The following is a 16,605-nucleotide window of genomic DNA, read 5'->3' on the forward strand; positions in this document are numbered from 1 at the left end:
AAAACACACCCTTGTTCGGTGGCACAAAAGCAACTGTAAAAGCGACGACTGATTTCTAAAAAACACCCATGTTCTGCAGCACTAAATCCACAGGAAAAGCAGTTATGGGACGCTAGAAACAACAATCACGATTGGCAGAACAAAAGCGGCTGAAACCAGGAAACACAACCAGTTGTGGTTTTACAGGAGGTTGTGGCCCGGACTGTTTCCTGACCATGTGTAGTGAATTCCTAAAAATAGTCTGCCATACTGTAAAACCAAAATGGGTCCTTTTTAGACTTCAATTTTTGTACAGATCGAACAAACAAGTTATAATGTGTTATTTCTAGGATGGTATTTGTAGGAAGATTTTACCTTTGGATAGAGCCAGGCTAGCTCTTTCCCCGTTTCCAGTCTTTGTGCTGAGCTAAGTTGAACCAGCTGATAATGGCAGTTTCATATTTACTGTATAGGCAGTGGTATCGATTTTCTCACCAAACTCTTAGCTAGAGAGCCAATTCCCAAAATGCCAAACTGTTTCTTAAAGTCAGCAAAGGGTATCACAGGAGCGTTCAGTGCTAAATCACATCAGGAGCCACCTGTTTTTCATTTTGTAAGCCCATTTCTAATATCATTGTACTGTTGATTGCTTTAGATTAGGGATGTTCCTGGCGACTAATTTCCCTGTTGACAAAACGAAAATTTTAATTAAGACTAGTGGACTCGTCTAAAAAAGGGAAAACAGTCAAAATTTAGCACAATTTATTGTTAAGTATTTGAAACATTGTCCCAAAAATATTGTGTGCATTAAGAGCCCTTTGAAGCCTTTAATCATAATCTTCAACAACCATGTTGGATTTTAAATGCAGCTGAAGTGCGAAACACTTTGTGCCACGTGGTATGAATGTGAACATGACGGCAACTCAGTTAAATAATTAACCACTAAAATAACATCTAAAATAAATAAATTGCCTCTGAAATGTGCCACACATTGAACCTTGCAGATTATCCGACAGAAATGACAGCAATTCACTTTAAAGTTAATAAAACAACATCTAAATTATAACCAAATTTCAGCTGAAATGAGAGGCATTTAGCGCCGTGCAGTATGAATGTTACCCCTGCACATTATCTCACAACAACTCACTGAAAGTTAACAAATAATGTAACATCTCAAAAAAGATAAATTGCTGCTGAAGTCATTTTCTAGATCAAAGCACTGCCAAACAGCGCTAGTTTTGCGAGAGGACATCGCTCTTGTTTCCCACCGTGTTGTTTTAAAACTCCAGTCTACTCGTGCATTACCGCTGGGAGGGGGACTGCTGTCTGATGGCTCTGTAGCCCCCATTAGTGGCAGGCGGCTGCATGACAGTTAAGCGGCCTTGTACACGAATTAAACACGAATTGGTTTAACCGATATTTCTGATGCCGACTAGCGAGGGGGCGGACGTTTAATTGTTTAGATGACTAATCGAGCACATCCCTACTTCAGATAGATGTGACGCCCCTGACAACGAAACTTATTACTGGTATAATTATTACAACCTTATCACCATGTAGAGAGAAGCGTGCATCTACCCATGGACAATAGGCTCGTCCTCCTCAGCTGAGCTGTAACGTTAGCTAGCTCAGTGGTGCTAGGTGAGCTAGCAGTAGATGTACGTGTTGAGTGATATTGTTGGTGGGTACAGTTCAGTGGGAAGAAATAGTATTTACACGAAGCTGCTCACAATGAGGTCTGTAGATTATGTTGAGTAACTGCATCATGAGTCTTGGCATTTTGAGCACCACAAGCTGAGTGCCATCTAGCTTCATTATATTAAAGAGAAGGCAGACATCTCTACAACCCACACCAAAACTATCTAGATTGATAAATAGCACTAGCCTACAGGTAAGAGGGAAAATATGTATTTTTGATTCTGGGGTGAACCGTCCCTGTAAACTGCACTGAGGTTGTTCCACTCAAAAAAGACTCCATTTATCCCAAAATCCTCCTCAATCTAATTAAACAGCAAAACACTACTTTAGCCGTTCTAGCAAAAACCTATCTTTAAATTCCCCCTCCAAACACATCAACGGCTGTTTGATAACAGCATCTCCACTTCAATAAAGATGGAAAATGTATGCCTTTCATGTCCAGTTGTCTCTTATGGCTTTCAGTGTTCCATTACCATGTAATTAATACCAAGTAGGCTCTCTATCAAGTTTGCATGGTTTGGTGCTTTGTTCTTAATAGCTAGTAAATATCAGAGACGCACGTCTTTGTCTACGAGAACCATCTTTCTGCCATCCACTTCCTACCCACTCGAGACTTTGAGGCTTCAACGTCTTCCCCGAGAAAAAAAAGCCGTCAGATAGCACATCATGCATTTACCTTGATCACTGCCTTGCTCATTCTTTCTCCTGCCTTGCCCCGCTGGCAGTAAATGCAACATCAAAGCCTGTTTAAAGGTTGTGTCATGTCTCTAAAAGTGAGAGCTGTATCAAATGTTGCTCCTTTTTTCCTCTTTGCTGTTAACAGGAAATAGCTGGCATGGCCTGGTAAATTGATTCTTGAAAGTATTAAGTGAAATTTAAGTGTATAATGTAGATGTATGTAAAGTAGCTGTGAAATGTGTGGGTTCAAGAGGAGGAGAAGCAAACATTGACATTCCAGGAATATTACTTGTTATTACAGCTGCAGGCAGATAGTGCAGTGGTGTAGTTGAGAGGAGCTTCAGGGCTGCAGCATTGTTTGACTGTATTTTACTGTTAGCCTTTTGCCTTCGCAGTCCTTCTGAGCTGAGCTTTCCATAGACGACAGAATTCCTTTCATTCTTGCACGCGTGCAGTGAGTGGTAAAAGCTGACAATTCCAGACAGTTAGCAGCATCAACATTTAACATGTCTAGAAACTCTTACAACACACCATGTTATAATCCCAGACACCTTTGAAATGACTATAATTTATAAGTCACATAATCGTCTGATGTTCTGTAAAATCAAGAAAACTGGAAACAACTTTAGATACCACCTGGATGAAGGTATATATTCAAAAATATCTGAGGAAAATATCGTAGTATTTTGGACAACAGTTTAGTGATGTGTTCAGTTTTGATGGACCGTTGGTGGTTAATCGATTTATATGCTTTCAACGTCTTATAAATCCTTTTTACTTCAGTGCTGTGCTGAAAAAATGTGGCAAATGTGTTTTGTTGTTTTCATTTTCTGGCACAGATAATCCTGATGACAAATCAAAATGAAACAGTAAACTTCTCTGGTGCAAGGCGCTTAGCTTTGTCATGTTCAGTACAACTGTGTGAGAATGTGGGTTCGTAAGATACAACCAGCCACTCCAGTAACCCTTTTGTTTTCATCCATGTACTCTTATAAATAATTTGTCAACTTACAAATGGGTTACGTGCCGCTGTATGCAATAAAATGGTGCTGCTACATTATATGGACTGTTTTTGTTTGTTTTTTTGTTAATTGCTAAATAAGATGTGCTGTTAAAAGGGTAGGTGCTATAAGCTGTAGCTTTAGCCTACACCTTTTTCGGACTGCACAAGTGTCTAAGTTACGTTAAATGACTTTATTGTAATCTTTCGCACTGTACTATTTAAATATCTGCCATTTTCTGTGAGGGGCTGTAACTTAATGTACATTAATTTTTAGATTAATACATGATGTTCTTATTGTTATCTGCAGACTGAAATAAATTATAAAAAAATCAAAAATTCAATTTAGTTATCAATAGAATAAAGTGAGTGTTAGAAGCCTTCATTTCTAAGTAACGTATTTGGAAGCTATTTTTTTTTCAATAATGGGGATGATATTGTTCCAAACTACCTTATTTGTTTGTAAGATCCACAGCGAGAAAAATATCTATGCATGATGTAACGCCTTAAAATGCTATACAATCATGTAAAATTATTTTATGTTCCTGCAATACTAGTAGAATCTCATATTTGTTGTTGCCTCTATTAAGGGAGCACTTCACCCACAAAATGACCATTTGTGTATCACATACTCACCCTTTGTTATGTGGATTTGGAAAGAAAACTTCTCGCATGCCTCAACGGCAATCAAAGAATCCAAAAATGAGAGTAAAATAGTTATGTTTCAAACAGTTCCATAGTTCAAATACATGCCTGTCCCAATTATACTGCATGAGCTGTGTGAGAGTTTGTAAACACAGGTTTTGATGTAGGTTTGTTGTTGTTAAATGCAGCTCCTAATGAATTCAATTCATGAGGAATTTTCGCATTTTTTTAATTTATTCTTCGTTCACTGTGGAGGCTTGCGAGAAAAACAAAGTTTTCTTCCCAAATTCAAGGTAACATGGGTTGAGGAATTGATATACAAAGGTCATTTTTTTAAAGTATTCCTTTAATGTTATGGTAGTTAAAATGCTTCTGTTACTAAGATACTCCTTTACTTTTTGACTTAATGCATAGCGGCAAAATCTGAGAAAAAAAGTGCTACTACAGTGTTACTCTGATGGCTGCAGTCGAACAATAAACCATCCTACGCTTTTACTCAACTGCGTGTTAAGTAACAACAATTTAATTAATAAACAATAGCTAGAAAAGTACAACATGTATGTGCTCAGACTACAGTCATCGTACCATCAGGGGCTCTGTTGGACGTGGCCACCACCACCACTCCAGTCTTGAACAGCGTCTCGAACAGCTGCTTCAGGATCATGGCGTCAGCAATGTCTGTCACCTAAAAGAACAGAACCAGAGAACAAGAGAGACACATTCACATACTGTATAATTGGCCTTTTCTTGCCACGGTGCATGTGTGTGCATCTGAGGTCAAACCACGCCATCAACACTCCATGTTGATTAGTGTCATTCAGGTGTGCTCATTCAGTCCTTTGTGTCTGGTCATGGCCATTCACGCTGGCACGTATCCACGCATGCATACGCATACACACACCTAAACCACTCGATCTGACTGCAAATGGTCACGAAGCAGCTTTCTGCTGAGGACAAGTAGCTGAGGCAAGGCAGCGCCCCGAGCTAATCAGCTGAGGCGACATGAGAATGACTGAGCGCAGGCGGGAAAACAAGAGGAAGAAAAGACGGTGAAAATGGAGCAGTGTGAATCCAGACTGGGGTCACAATGGCAGACAAAGCCTCTCTCCATCATGGTCACGTAAAGGCATATAAAGGTGTGTGTTGTATGAACTAGACAAGGCTAATAACTACATATATCCAATTCAGCTGTCCGCTGCCTTTTTCCATCTTCATCATTTCCATGAATCCACAATAAACAAAGGTCGATGACAACACTGAAGCAAGGACGTTTATGAGTCGCTGGCCGTTAAATGAAGAGCTCTGACCTTTCTATTAGTAATCCAGTGCTCTCACTTTTGTTCTTATCCTCTCGTCTGTCTCTCTCTTTCACCTCTGTTGTTCTTTTGCACAGTAGTCAAAGCAGCACTTACATGAGGCCTGATTAAACATGAGCACTGACTAACAGGAGATGGGCATATTGTAAAAGAAATGGAATTATTTCAGGCTTCTGTTTTTGCTTAAAGTCGCCAGTCTCATGCCAACTGTCATTTATATTCAATACATAAATAATTCTTCCAATATTACAGACAAATCAACTTAACTGTGATGATCTCTTGCAAAATTATTTGCAAATTTGCAATTTGGTGGATAAACATTTCACACTACGTCATTCACATTTTAAATGTACTTGACTGCTGGAAAGATAGTCTTTTCATAAAACTAAGATATCCATGCAGCAGAAAGAAATCCCTGATTTTTTTAAATTGGTGCTACATGATCAGAGAACAAAGAGAAAATAGGGCAGTGGCATTTGCTTTTTCTCAAGAGGTAGAAAACCTACAACTACCAGAATGCACTGCGCCACACAGGACCAATAAATGCTCCTGCTGGTGGGTGACTAAATGCGACCCTGTCTATTTTGATACAGGAAACAATATGGCAGCCAGTTGGTGACAGATGATCTCGAATTACAGTAAACTAAAATGTGTTTCTGAAAACATTTGAGCCAAGAAATAGGCAATGCAGTAAAAGAATCTTGGTTCGTATTTGATCAGCATGTTTTAGTTGTACAGATTTATCTCAGTTTTTTCAGCTTAGTGTTTTAACAATACAGGAAACAATATGGCACCCATGTCCTGTTCACAAATTATTTTATTACAGCCAAAAGTTTCACTGAAGTATGATTCTGAAAACATTTTAGGAGAGAAATAGACAATTCAGTAACAGAATCTCAGTTTATATTTGATCAGCACTGCCTAGTTTTACAGTTTGATTAATCTTTGGTCTGATTTTGAGAGAGAAAGGGGCTTCTAACTCTCGAGCCGCTTCTTTACTCTTTGTGTGGCATATGACAATGTCAAAGTACAATCTGTAGGTGGGTCATGGTCCAAAAGTGGGCCACAGGTCCACTCTGAATGTACCACAAGGGACTCGTACAGTGAATTTGTGACACAGAGCTTTTAAATTGAAGTGTCGTTTCCTGCTGTAGAGTGAGCGAGTAACGGACAGCTACTTAACAGAGACAGCAAACTAGCTTGATGAAATGTCCAAATGCAAGTATGACACTCAATATATTAAACTGTGTGGACCTTGAACTAATGACTAAGGAGAAATCTGGACCCCATGGCTGAACCAGTTGGGAACCACTAGTGTAAGAAACGTCTGTAAATCAGTGGATGAATTTTTAAAGGACTTGTTTTATTATCAGAATTTGATCAACTCAATAACATTATGACAGTCTAGAAGAGCCACACAATTGAATCATTTTATCCCCTTTCAAGTTAGTGGAGCGCTAAACCAGAGGTAGCCGGTTCAGCTGTGGAAGTCTCTAGTGCGGCCGCTCTATGGGCCACACAGTGCGGAAGCAGTGTGGATCTTTCAGGGAATTTTATACATGGCAGTTGAATTTTTTTGACTTCATGCACCACTGAGTAACTTTCATGGGAAAGACCGGGGCCTTGCCTCCAGCACTGTATCCAGTTCTCTTCATATAACCATGGCAATAGCTCGAGGCAGCGAACATCTCTCGGTAATGGCGGTACAAAGACAAAGTGAGTAAAGGCAGATAAAAGAATAGCTAGAACAGTCTGGTTAGTTCAGAAAATTACATCACTTTCCTGTAATGCAGCCTTTAAAACCAGGAGAAGACAACATTTACGATTTTGTGATATCCAAAATCTAAGACGTTATTTAGTCTCATATCATGACATTGATGTAATATCGATGTATCGCTAAACCCCGCTAAGACGTCTTGAATAAAAGACTTCTGTCCTGCCCTCTCCTCTCACTCCCTCTTACCTACTTTCCTGTATATAACAGGCACTTCTGACGGCCATACCCACAGCATATGCCTCCTTTCATACTCTGGAGAGTCTTCTGCTTTTGCATATTAGCCCCACTGCCCTTGCCAATACTTGATTAACATTTGTGTTAAAGCCTTGATTTCGCTAAGGAGAGGTGGCTAGGGGCATCAAATTAGTGTGTGTGTGAATGATTGTGTGTGCGCGTAATGAGAATCAACAGAAAGCCAAGGCTCTGTGTCTCTCTGAAGGGGCCCCCATTTCCTCCGACCGCAGGATTTTATTTTCATTTCAAAAGAATCATTTAAAAATGACCTTTTATACAACCTGGATTTGTTTATTCATGTGCCCTCAACATGGGCATAGTATGAGGGGCAATATTGATTGCTGAATGAGTAGGGGGAGAGGGAAGAGAGAATGGGTACCCACAGAATGAGAAAGGTGGAGGGGACTGATGTAGCACTTGTGGAACACAAAAATAATGGTGCAATCTCCGTCAGCCAATGCTGATATTCAAATGAGCATCCAATTACTCAAGCGGCTGTCAGTTTACAGCGAGGCACACGGGTGCCAAATTAAACCTCTTTTGATGTTACACCTCTTTATGTACACAACCTATGAGCAATTTCACAGAGGCTGCACAGTGACTGAGGCCCTGAGACAATGACGCTCAAGCGTTTTCTTCTCACTCTTCTTCTTCCCTCCTCGCTCTCTTCCCATCTTTCCATCTCGGACCTCTCAATGGCGAGTATTCATTAGGGGAGCTGGGTGGGGGCCGTAAAAGGAGGGAGGGGGGCTACAAATTACTGATAATGGCACGGCGCTAATGAAGAGAATGGAGAAATGTCATTAGCATTTAAGAGGATAAGATCCATCTGACCCGCCGCCGCCAGTCGCTTTCTAGCTCCACTCACTTAAGGAAGCAGGAGAGTGCGACTGATACCCAGAGCCTCATTTGCATGGCTGAGTGGAGGAGGATGCTGATTGGTATAGACCCCCACCACCACCCTCACCCCCAGCTCCCCCCAACCTTGCAACCTCTTGTTTATGCATCACAAACAACGTGCACATGTCTGCTTGTTTCCCCTCCATTCACCGGTAGCAACAGTCGACAAGCGAAAACAGCAAAGCTGGCGACAGCAAACAAAACAAATCAATGAGAATGCACAAACAGCGCCGCAGTTTAAAATGTGAAAGACGGGGGGATGAAAGGAGCAGCTCTTGATCCTCGCAGATGCATAGAGAGTGATTAGAGAGAGCAAGCGCACCTTCTGTGACCTTTGACCCGCTGGCATTAACTGTAATGATATCAGTAAGAGATGTGTTTGGCTGGCTAATGATAAAGACAGAAGCACTCCTCTTTCTCTCCTCGCTGAATGACTAACTACCTTACAGAGAATACAGAGAGCTTCAGTAGTGGCTCTCTCCTCTGACACCAAAGGGTAAAATAATGAGAAGTTCTGCAGCACTAATGGCTGAAGGTGCATTTTAGTTGTGTAAATCCAGTGTTCAGAAACTAAGGGTGACTTGGTTGTAAAGGTTTGGGAGCAAACGAGCTGTGTGAGAGTATAAACAAGCGACAGGAGCAGATCACTAACTCAACATGTGAGATTACACAATTTTACTCCTACTGTATCAGTAAATGACTACTTTACAACAGACTAAGGAGAGAGGACGTTTCACTGCTTCGTTTTACAGTTGTGTCATATTCAAAAAGGCCACTAGGTGTCCCCAGTCCTGTTTTAGTGAGGGTGTAATGATCAGCAGCATTCAGCTGTCCAGACAGAAAGTCACAGGCCAAATGGACAGTGTATGTCTCAACTGTTGGAACTGACTCTGTGTAAATAAGCTTTAGAGGCACACTGCAGTGTAACTATTAGTCCTCCATCATCTATGTATGCATATTTTGATCCAAAATTTTACTTTAAAGTATGTATCCATTTATATACTTGTCTATTTTACTTAAGATAAGATAGACTTTATTGTCCAAAAGGAAATTCGTCTTGGATACATGCGGTACCTGCCATTAACAGATACAAAACTGTTATACATACAGTTCCTACATATATACAGTCCTTACACAGAGCTGTCCCACACACACTCAGTATCCACAAAAGAAACAAAACACTAAAATATCACTTTGTTTCCTTCTTCAATAGAGATTTTACTGTACATGCTTACAATAAGCATCATGTCCTGTGGCTTTCTACTGACGCTGGCTTTGTGTGAGGTTTTATTCTCTAACATATCTGCTGTTGGTTTTACATTTCCACTGAATATGAAATAATCCCATAGCCACACATATTAAAAATAATGTATACAGCACGTGTCAAGATAGTGTACAAATCAGCTTGACTGTGGGTCAGATTGACTTTTGTATAAAGATGTGTTGCATCAGCGCTTTTGGGGAGTCAGTAGTTACATGTGATGTGATTAAATTACAAAATAAATAACTGTGATCCATTGTACAAAGAAAATATTTAATTAAATTACAGTTCCTTATCAAAATGTTGGTCATTACAAAGGGATTACATCCAATTATATTATTTTCGGTAAAAACCTTATATGTAAAATGTAACATTCAATATTATTCATTACATTGAGGAACTTTTAATAAAAGTTTGACAGTGTTGAGTGCTGTTATGAGGTTCATACTGCCTGGCTTAAACTTGTGTTCTTAGGGCTTTTCAGCTTTATTGCCCAGTTTAAAAAATGTTTTTAAAATGTGAGAAAAGTAATCAGAAATCATCAAATGTTATATTTTACATTACTTTGATGAAGTCATAAAAAGACACTTATATCACTTATTACAACTTTAACAGGGTAACTAGTAATCTGTAATCTATTACATTTAAAACGTAACCTTCCCAACACTGTTTTAGCAGGAACAATATCTGATATGTTAAGTCTTAAATAAGAACATTGTTAAGCATCCTGATTATCTGGGATTTTATTTCTCTTTGCAAATTTGTTTCAACCCCACAGATTCAGATTTAGAGAACTTTTTGTCCTTGAGCATGAAATGGAAATTTGTCTTTGGCACTGGCATATATGACAGTGCACACAACACACAATAATTATTTATCTTACAGTCTTAAACCAAGTGGCAGTAATAAAAGTGATGAGCAGATTGTTCTTTCACTTTAAAATGCCTTAAGATTCACAAATACCTCAAAAGACGCCTTAACTAAGTCTTTGTCAAAATGTATCATTCAACCCTTCCAGCCAGCAGGTATCTTCTTACAGTAACATTCCTCAGCATCAGCATGTCATTGTTATATAGAGCTGTACTAGCAGTCAGTGGTGGATAGTGACTAGCTACATTTGTGCAAGTGCTGTACTTAAGTGCAATTTTGAGGTACTTTGTACTTTACTTGAGTATTTCCATTTTCTGCTACTTAATAATTCTATTCAACTACATCTCAGAGGTAAGTATTGTACTAACACGAAGACTAAGGACACTGTCAGCAATATTCATCTACATCAGGTGCACTATTATTTCATATGATGCACATTACTACTTTTCAACATCATGTGCAATATTTTTCTTTAATATCATGTTCACCTATCAATGTAGTGCAATATCATTTTGTCAGTCGTGCAATACTACTTCTTACTGTTATATCATGTTCAATATGACATTGATTAGCAGGCGCAGTCTGTTTTTTTCCACCATTTTCAGTTCATTGTAGTAACTCTTGTACTGATCGAACTCCTACTGTTACTCTATTAAGCACTGGTTTTTGATTTTGCTCCTTGAAAACACTTCTGTCTTGTACATATTTAATACTTTATTGTTCTAAAACTGGGCCCAGTGAGTGACCCTGACCCAGGGAACCCACTGGTTGTCTGGTTGTGAATCATTAAAGTTGTAGTTACTGTACTTATTGTTACTGTAATTTGAAGAATTCTCTGGCACAAGAATTTCCTTTGTGATAAATGAAGTTGTATTGAAATGAAGTTGTATTGAAATGAATTTAACTTTTTGTATTCCACTACATATATTTGATAACTTAAATTATTAGTTACTTTGCAGATTTAGATTATCAATACAAAATATAACTAAACTAATAAATTATGATATATGATTATAGGTGAAGATACCCAGCTAAGATGAGCTCCACCTTCACCAGCTGCTGCATAAAGGTAATTAACATATGAATGCATCACTAATTATGATTCAGTGATATAATAGATATTACTCTGTATCAGTACTTTTTTTTTTTTTACTTAAGTACAATTTTGAATGCAGGAATTTTGCTTCTAATCGAGTATTTTAACACCATAGTATTGCTACTTTTACTCAAGTAAAAGATCTGAACACTTTTTCCTCCACTGCGGACAGTATATTTATCAGCATCACTTATTACTTAGCACTAGTGTCAGAGTAGTGCTGTTTAAAGCAGATGTATGCAGTTGATATGTGGTTTGCTACTTGTAGCTTATGTTCAAGCAGGTTTTAACACACACACACACACACACACACACACAGAGAGAGAGAGAGAGAGAGCCTGTAACAAACTCGCTCACCTGAAACTCGTCAAAACACAAGAGGCAGGTTTCATTGCTGATCTCCATGGCAACCGGCGATATGGGGTCATAGGTGAACATTTTCCCTAGCTTTCGTTTTGGCAGGCTTTGTTTCCTCCGATGGATCCCTTTAAGCAGTACACAAACGTCAGGCACGTCTTAAAGCACACCTGCATCGCCAACCCAAACCCGGCGACAATGCTGAATAAAGCGGTAATTTCACCTGTATGCATAATGGTAGACAATTAGCAGCAGGGCTTCAGGACAAACACAGGGATAAATATAGGATCGCAGGCGCATGAGGAGTCAGAAGAACTTTGATAAAGTCAAGCAAGCAAACCTGCGGTGGTTAGTGCAGTGGAGTGGGAGGATAATACTAACTTTTGTGGATGTCCAACATGAAGCCGTTGAAGTGGACTCTCTTTTTATGAGTGTTTTCCACCCGGGAGTAAAACATATCCATGAGCATGGTCTTCCCTGTGCCTGAGAGGGATTAAAGAAAAGCAATTATTCTAAATCTTGGCATGATCTTGGATGTTTTGTAAAGATTTACTGCCATAGTGATATTAATTACATATTTCATCTTACCAACATCTCCATAGATATAGAAGCCTTTGGGTGGGGGTGGAGGCGGAGGTGGTGGTGGAGCTGGTTCCTCCTTTGGTGCAAAGAGGAAAAATGAGGAAATGACTGAAGTGTGTTTGTTTTTCATCAAATCTTTTAGCAGCTGCTTGTCATCATGAACAATAACACACAGCAGTTACCCATAAATCTGTGGTCACTCAAAATAAATGCATAAATGAATTCCCCTATTAAAAGGCACAAACACTACTACGGGTGACCTACATACACTTCGTTATATTCATTACCATATAAGACTAAATCATGGTGTAATAAACAAAGTATGCTGAGGCATTAAGCCACCACTACAGTGTGAGGTTTCACATTCTCCAGACTAGCCCACTGCAGGGGAGGAAGACAAAGGGGATCTAATCAACAAGACAAGCCAGGGTTCCCACGAAAGAAAAGCATCATCAGAGGAACAATGGGGGGATTTGTCAGACAAAACGGAGAGGACTGGATGAGGCTCCATACGAGATGGAGTGGACTTGTCTGTGCAGCCTGTTTAGCGCTGCTAATTGTGATACAGTACTGTTGCATTGAGGTGCTGCTGGAAGTCATTGTGCTGCCTGCCTCCTATCATCAAAAGGTCTTTGCTTCAAAAAAACGTCCTCTGTGTGACCAAGCTGAGAATATTGAGTAAAGCCAAATATCTCTAAAGAGGGCCCAAGCCATGCGAACACATGTGTCATCAGTGTAATCATGACATGTAATGATAACTTGGAGCATATCAGAGATGTTTTATACAGGGGTTAACAGCAGTGTGGTTGAGGATCGTCTGTCTCTGTAACCCGGCAACGCCAAAAAGCTTTGGAATTAACTAAGCACCAAATAGAAACGTTTGTCCCCTGAAAATTTAATTTAGCAACTATTTCATGGGGACAGTACTCAGTGTCCACTGCACTTGGTGTCCACCGCACAAGGAGCACTTGACTCTGGTAAATGTAGACAATGGCCAATTGAAAACTAAATGAAAAAACAAACTTGTTACCCATCCTCTCTCTCTCTCTCTCCCTGCCCACTCCCCGCTCCTCCCCTCCACCCCCCCTCTCCATCCCCTCCGCCTGTCCTGTGCTGGAGTGAAATACTGGAAGAGCAACAAGCCTTTCCTGTCTGCTCTGGCATAACAGTGTGTGACTTCTCCCTGACTTCCCAAGCTGCTCTCTGGCATGGTGGGGTAATTGTCAGCGGTGGCTGGAAGCCATTCTGCCACGGCAGAGTGGAGAAGGACAAGGCTGTTCCTCAGCCACTCTGTCTAGCTGAGCTCTGTGGCCTTGTCTCACCTCCTGGAGGAGGATATAGACTGGCACATGGGTGGAAAGTTCACATGCAGGACATGGTCACTTTGGCTTTGAGATGACTTCGAGAAAACTGCGTTTTAACGTGTTCATGTTTAGAGATGTCACGTCTCTCACTAAGAAAGTTAATGAAATAACTGTGGGAGTCTAAGTAAGGTTCAAGTGGCACAACTGTCCTGCTGGAGACCTACAGTGTACAGGAGGACACCACGATGCAGGTCTGACTTGAAGAGGGTGGCTCCCTCTAAACAATGGCCCATTGTTAGCCGACCATCCGCAAAACCACGCCACATTGGGTCAATATTAAGTCAAGTGTACTCTCCTCACAGACTTGGTCAGTTAGTGAGGACAATGGCGGCACTTTCACAGAGAGAACAAACACCAAAAGGACAGTGGTATGACCTGATTCAAACCAGAATAATTGCATAAGTACTCCAGTCAGTGTGTATGTGTGTGTGTGAGAGACAGAGCAAGAAATAAGGTGCAATAGGAGAGGGGGGCGGCGGTGTTGATAGCCTAACACCAAAGTATTTGTCAGAGTCCCGAATCAAAAGCAAAAAGGACAAGAATGGCCCAGACAATAGGGATCCCCTCATTACTGCATGGGGACGGTGAGAGAGTAAGAGGGGTGCCGGGACGGGCCCAGCGGGAGGTCTGCCCTGCTGCCTTCCAAAATCTCTGCCTAACCCTATGTGTCTGTGCCAGCCAACCAACAAAACAACTCCCACCACCAAATACTAGACAGTCAGCTCCCCTGACCTAAAAACAACAACAGCCCCCTACATTATGCCGTTCCAAAACTCACATGCACAATACACTTCCCAGACCCCTACCCTCCCTTTGACCTGAGCCCCATGGCCACCATCAGTGATACAACTGGAGTACAGTGCAGTGGACCCAGTGAAGTCCCCCCATATGTTAGACGTCAATGGGGCTTTATAACGGAATGGGAGTCCAGATGCCACACTGTAAAAGGCTTTTAACAAATCCATGCTGCCGCGCAAATTGTAAACTGTGTCCCAAATCATTCACTATTTTCTACCATGTGCACTTTTTTTTTTACTTTTTGAAAAGCATACACATTTTTATTTCTCAAAAAATCCCACAAAGGAAAGAAAGAAGAGGTCTGCAGCACTCACACTTTTTGCTTTTATAAGGTATACTATGCAGCAATGTCAGTTATTGATTGTAAACATGATCTCCACCAAAAGTGAAAGTAAAAGCCGACCCCAGATTCACTCATTTGATATCTCCCCTCACTATATTTGTGTTTTTTTGGCACTGTGTCTCTTGCATGTCTGCTGCTTGCTGTCTGGCACCTAGTTGCTACCTTTTTGTAAAGCTCCAACCTCATCTGAGCGCTGCGGGGGTACACGCCCATAAATGTCCTGAGCACAGAAATTGAGAATTAAAGAAGACAATACAGGCAGAGGGCAGAGTCTCTGCAGAATAACAAACCACCTCACACTTGTAGTGGGTCAAAAGTGATGATTGATAGAGATTACTACTATTAAAAGAGCCATTGTTTACCAAAAAAACTTAAGAAAAAAAATTGTCTGGAGCTGCAAAACATATTTGAGTACAGGTAACAACCGATTAAGTCTGAATTAGCCCATCAGCATTACGAATAGGTCTAAATAAGCATTCATGAATATGATTTACTACAAGGTGGCGACTCTGCAGTGGGCTATTTATAATTAGTACTTTGCAGCGTTGGTGTTGAAAGCAATTGTCTGTCCACACATTATCAAATCCTTTATTTTCCTCCAAGACTTTTCCGTAGCCTCGTTAAAGAGACTCCAGGTTAGCCACCGCTACTGCAGTTCAGCAGAATTCAGAGTAAAAGGCACCAGGTCGTAGACGTGTAAGGCACATTTTAGTTAATGAAACATTTTTTAATTTGATGTATAGGCTACACATTTTTATAGTTGTGAAATGCAATAATCACTTTAGGCCTACAACAATGACAAATGAAAATCTGAATGTTAAAAAAATGTTATTTATTTCCATATAATTTTATTTCACAGCCACTGGGAGCCAGTGGAGAGGGTCTAAAGAGCCACAGGTTGCCCCTGGTCTAAGTCTACACATTGTTTTTAGGGAAGTCATGCATATTATACCTTTAAGTCCAAACATGACAACATGTAAAATGACAACAACTCAGAAGCGTCCAAAATCCTGACTACTACTAAGTGTATATTGTGTAGAGCAGTGGTTCCCAACTGGTGGGTCACAGTCCAAAAGTGGGCCACATGTTTGTTCTGAATGGACCACAGGTCTGTCACGTTTGTAAAAAATGCATTTTATTTTTAAGTACCATGAATTCTAGCACAGAGCTTTTATTTTGCTCTTTCCTGCTCTAGAGTGAGTAACGGACAGCTACTTGAAAGAGACAGCAAACTAACTCATAGACATGGCCAAACGTAAGCATGACGCTGAATGTATTAAACTGTGTGGACCTTGAACTGATAACTAAGGAGAAATCTGGACCCCATGGCTGGACCATTTGGGAACCACTGATGTAGACAATAGTGAATGAGTGAATTGGAGGGTGATTTCAAACCTCACACTAATCTTGAGCATGAAGGGGAAATCTCATGATGTAAAGAGTAGACTGACAAGAAAAAAAACGCCATTTAAGGACCCACTTACTGGCTTTTACATTACCCTTCAATGTCATCACATGGTCTTTATGAGTGGATGGAGTTTGCTCAGTTGCTACTGAGATGCATCTGTGGACTTTTTTTTAAATAGATGGGAGCAGAATTTGGGAAGGATGCAGGGGACATGTCACCCTTAAAGGAGGACTTTTACTTTGACATAAATAAAGACATTTACCCCATAAACTGTTGCAAATAAAAGTCACCAGAATGCA

General features: G+C 40.3%; 1 protein-coding gene across 1 annotated transcript in view; it reads right to left on the bottom strand.

Moving 5' to 3' along the window:
• afg1lb (AFG1 like ATPase b) overlaps window positions 1-16,605 on the bottom strand; it is a 50,637-nt gene that overhangs the window by 32,496 nt on the left and 1,536 nt on the right. Inside the window, exons 3-6 of the mRNA XM_033648167.2 lie at window positions 12,400-12,469; window positions 12,193-12,294; window positions 11,812-11,939; window positions 4,586-4,685 (exon numbers count right to left, since the gene is read on the bottom strand). Of these exons, the coding sequence (XP_033504058.1) occupies window positions 4,586-4,685; window positions 11,812-11,939; window positions 12,193-12,294; window positions 12,400-12,469 (400 nt within the window). The remainder of the gene's footprint in view (window positions 1-4,585; window positions 4,686-11,811; window positions 11,940-12,192; window positions 12,295-12,399; window positions 12,470-16,605) is intronic.

Source organism: Epinephelus lanceolatus, chromosome 13, assembly GCF_041903045.1.
Source record: "Epinephelus lanceolatus isolate andai-2023 chromosome 13, ASM4190304v1, whole genome shotgun sequence".
NCBI lineage: Eukaryota > Metazoa > Chordata > Actinopteri > Perciformes > Serranidae > Epinephelus > Epinephelus lanceolatus.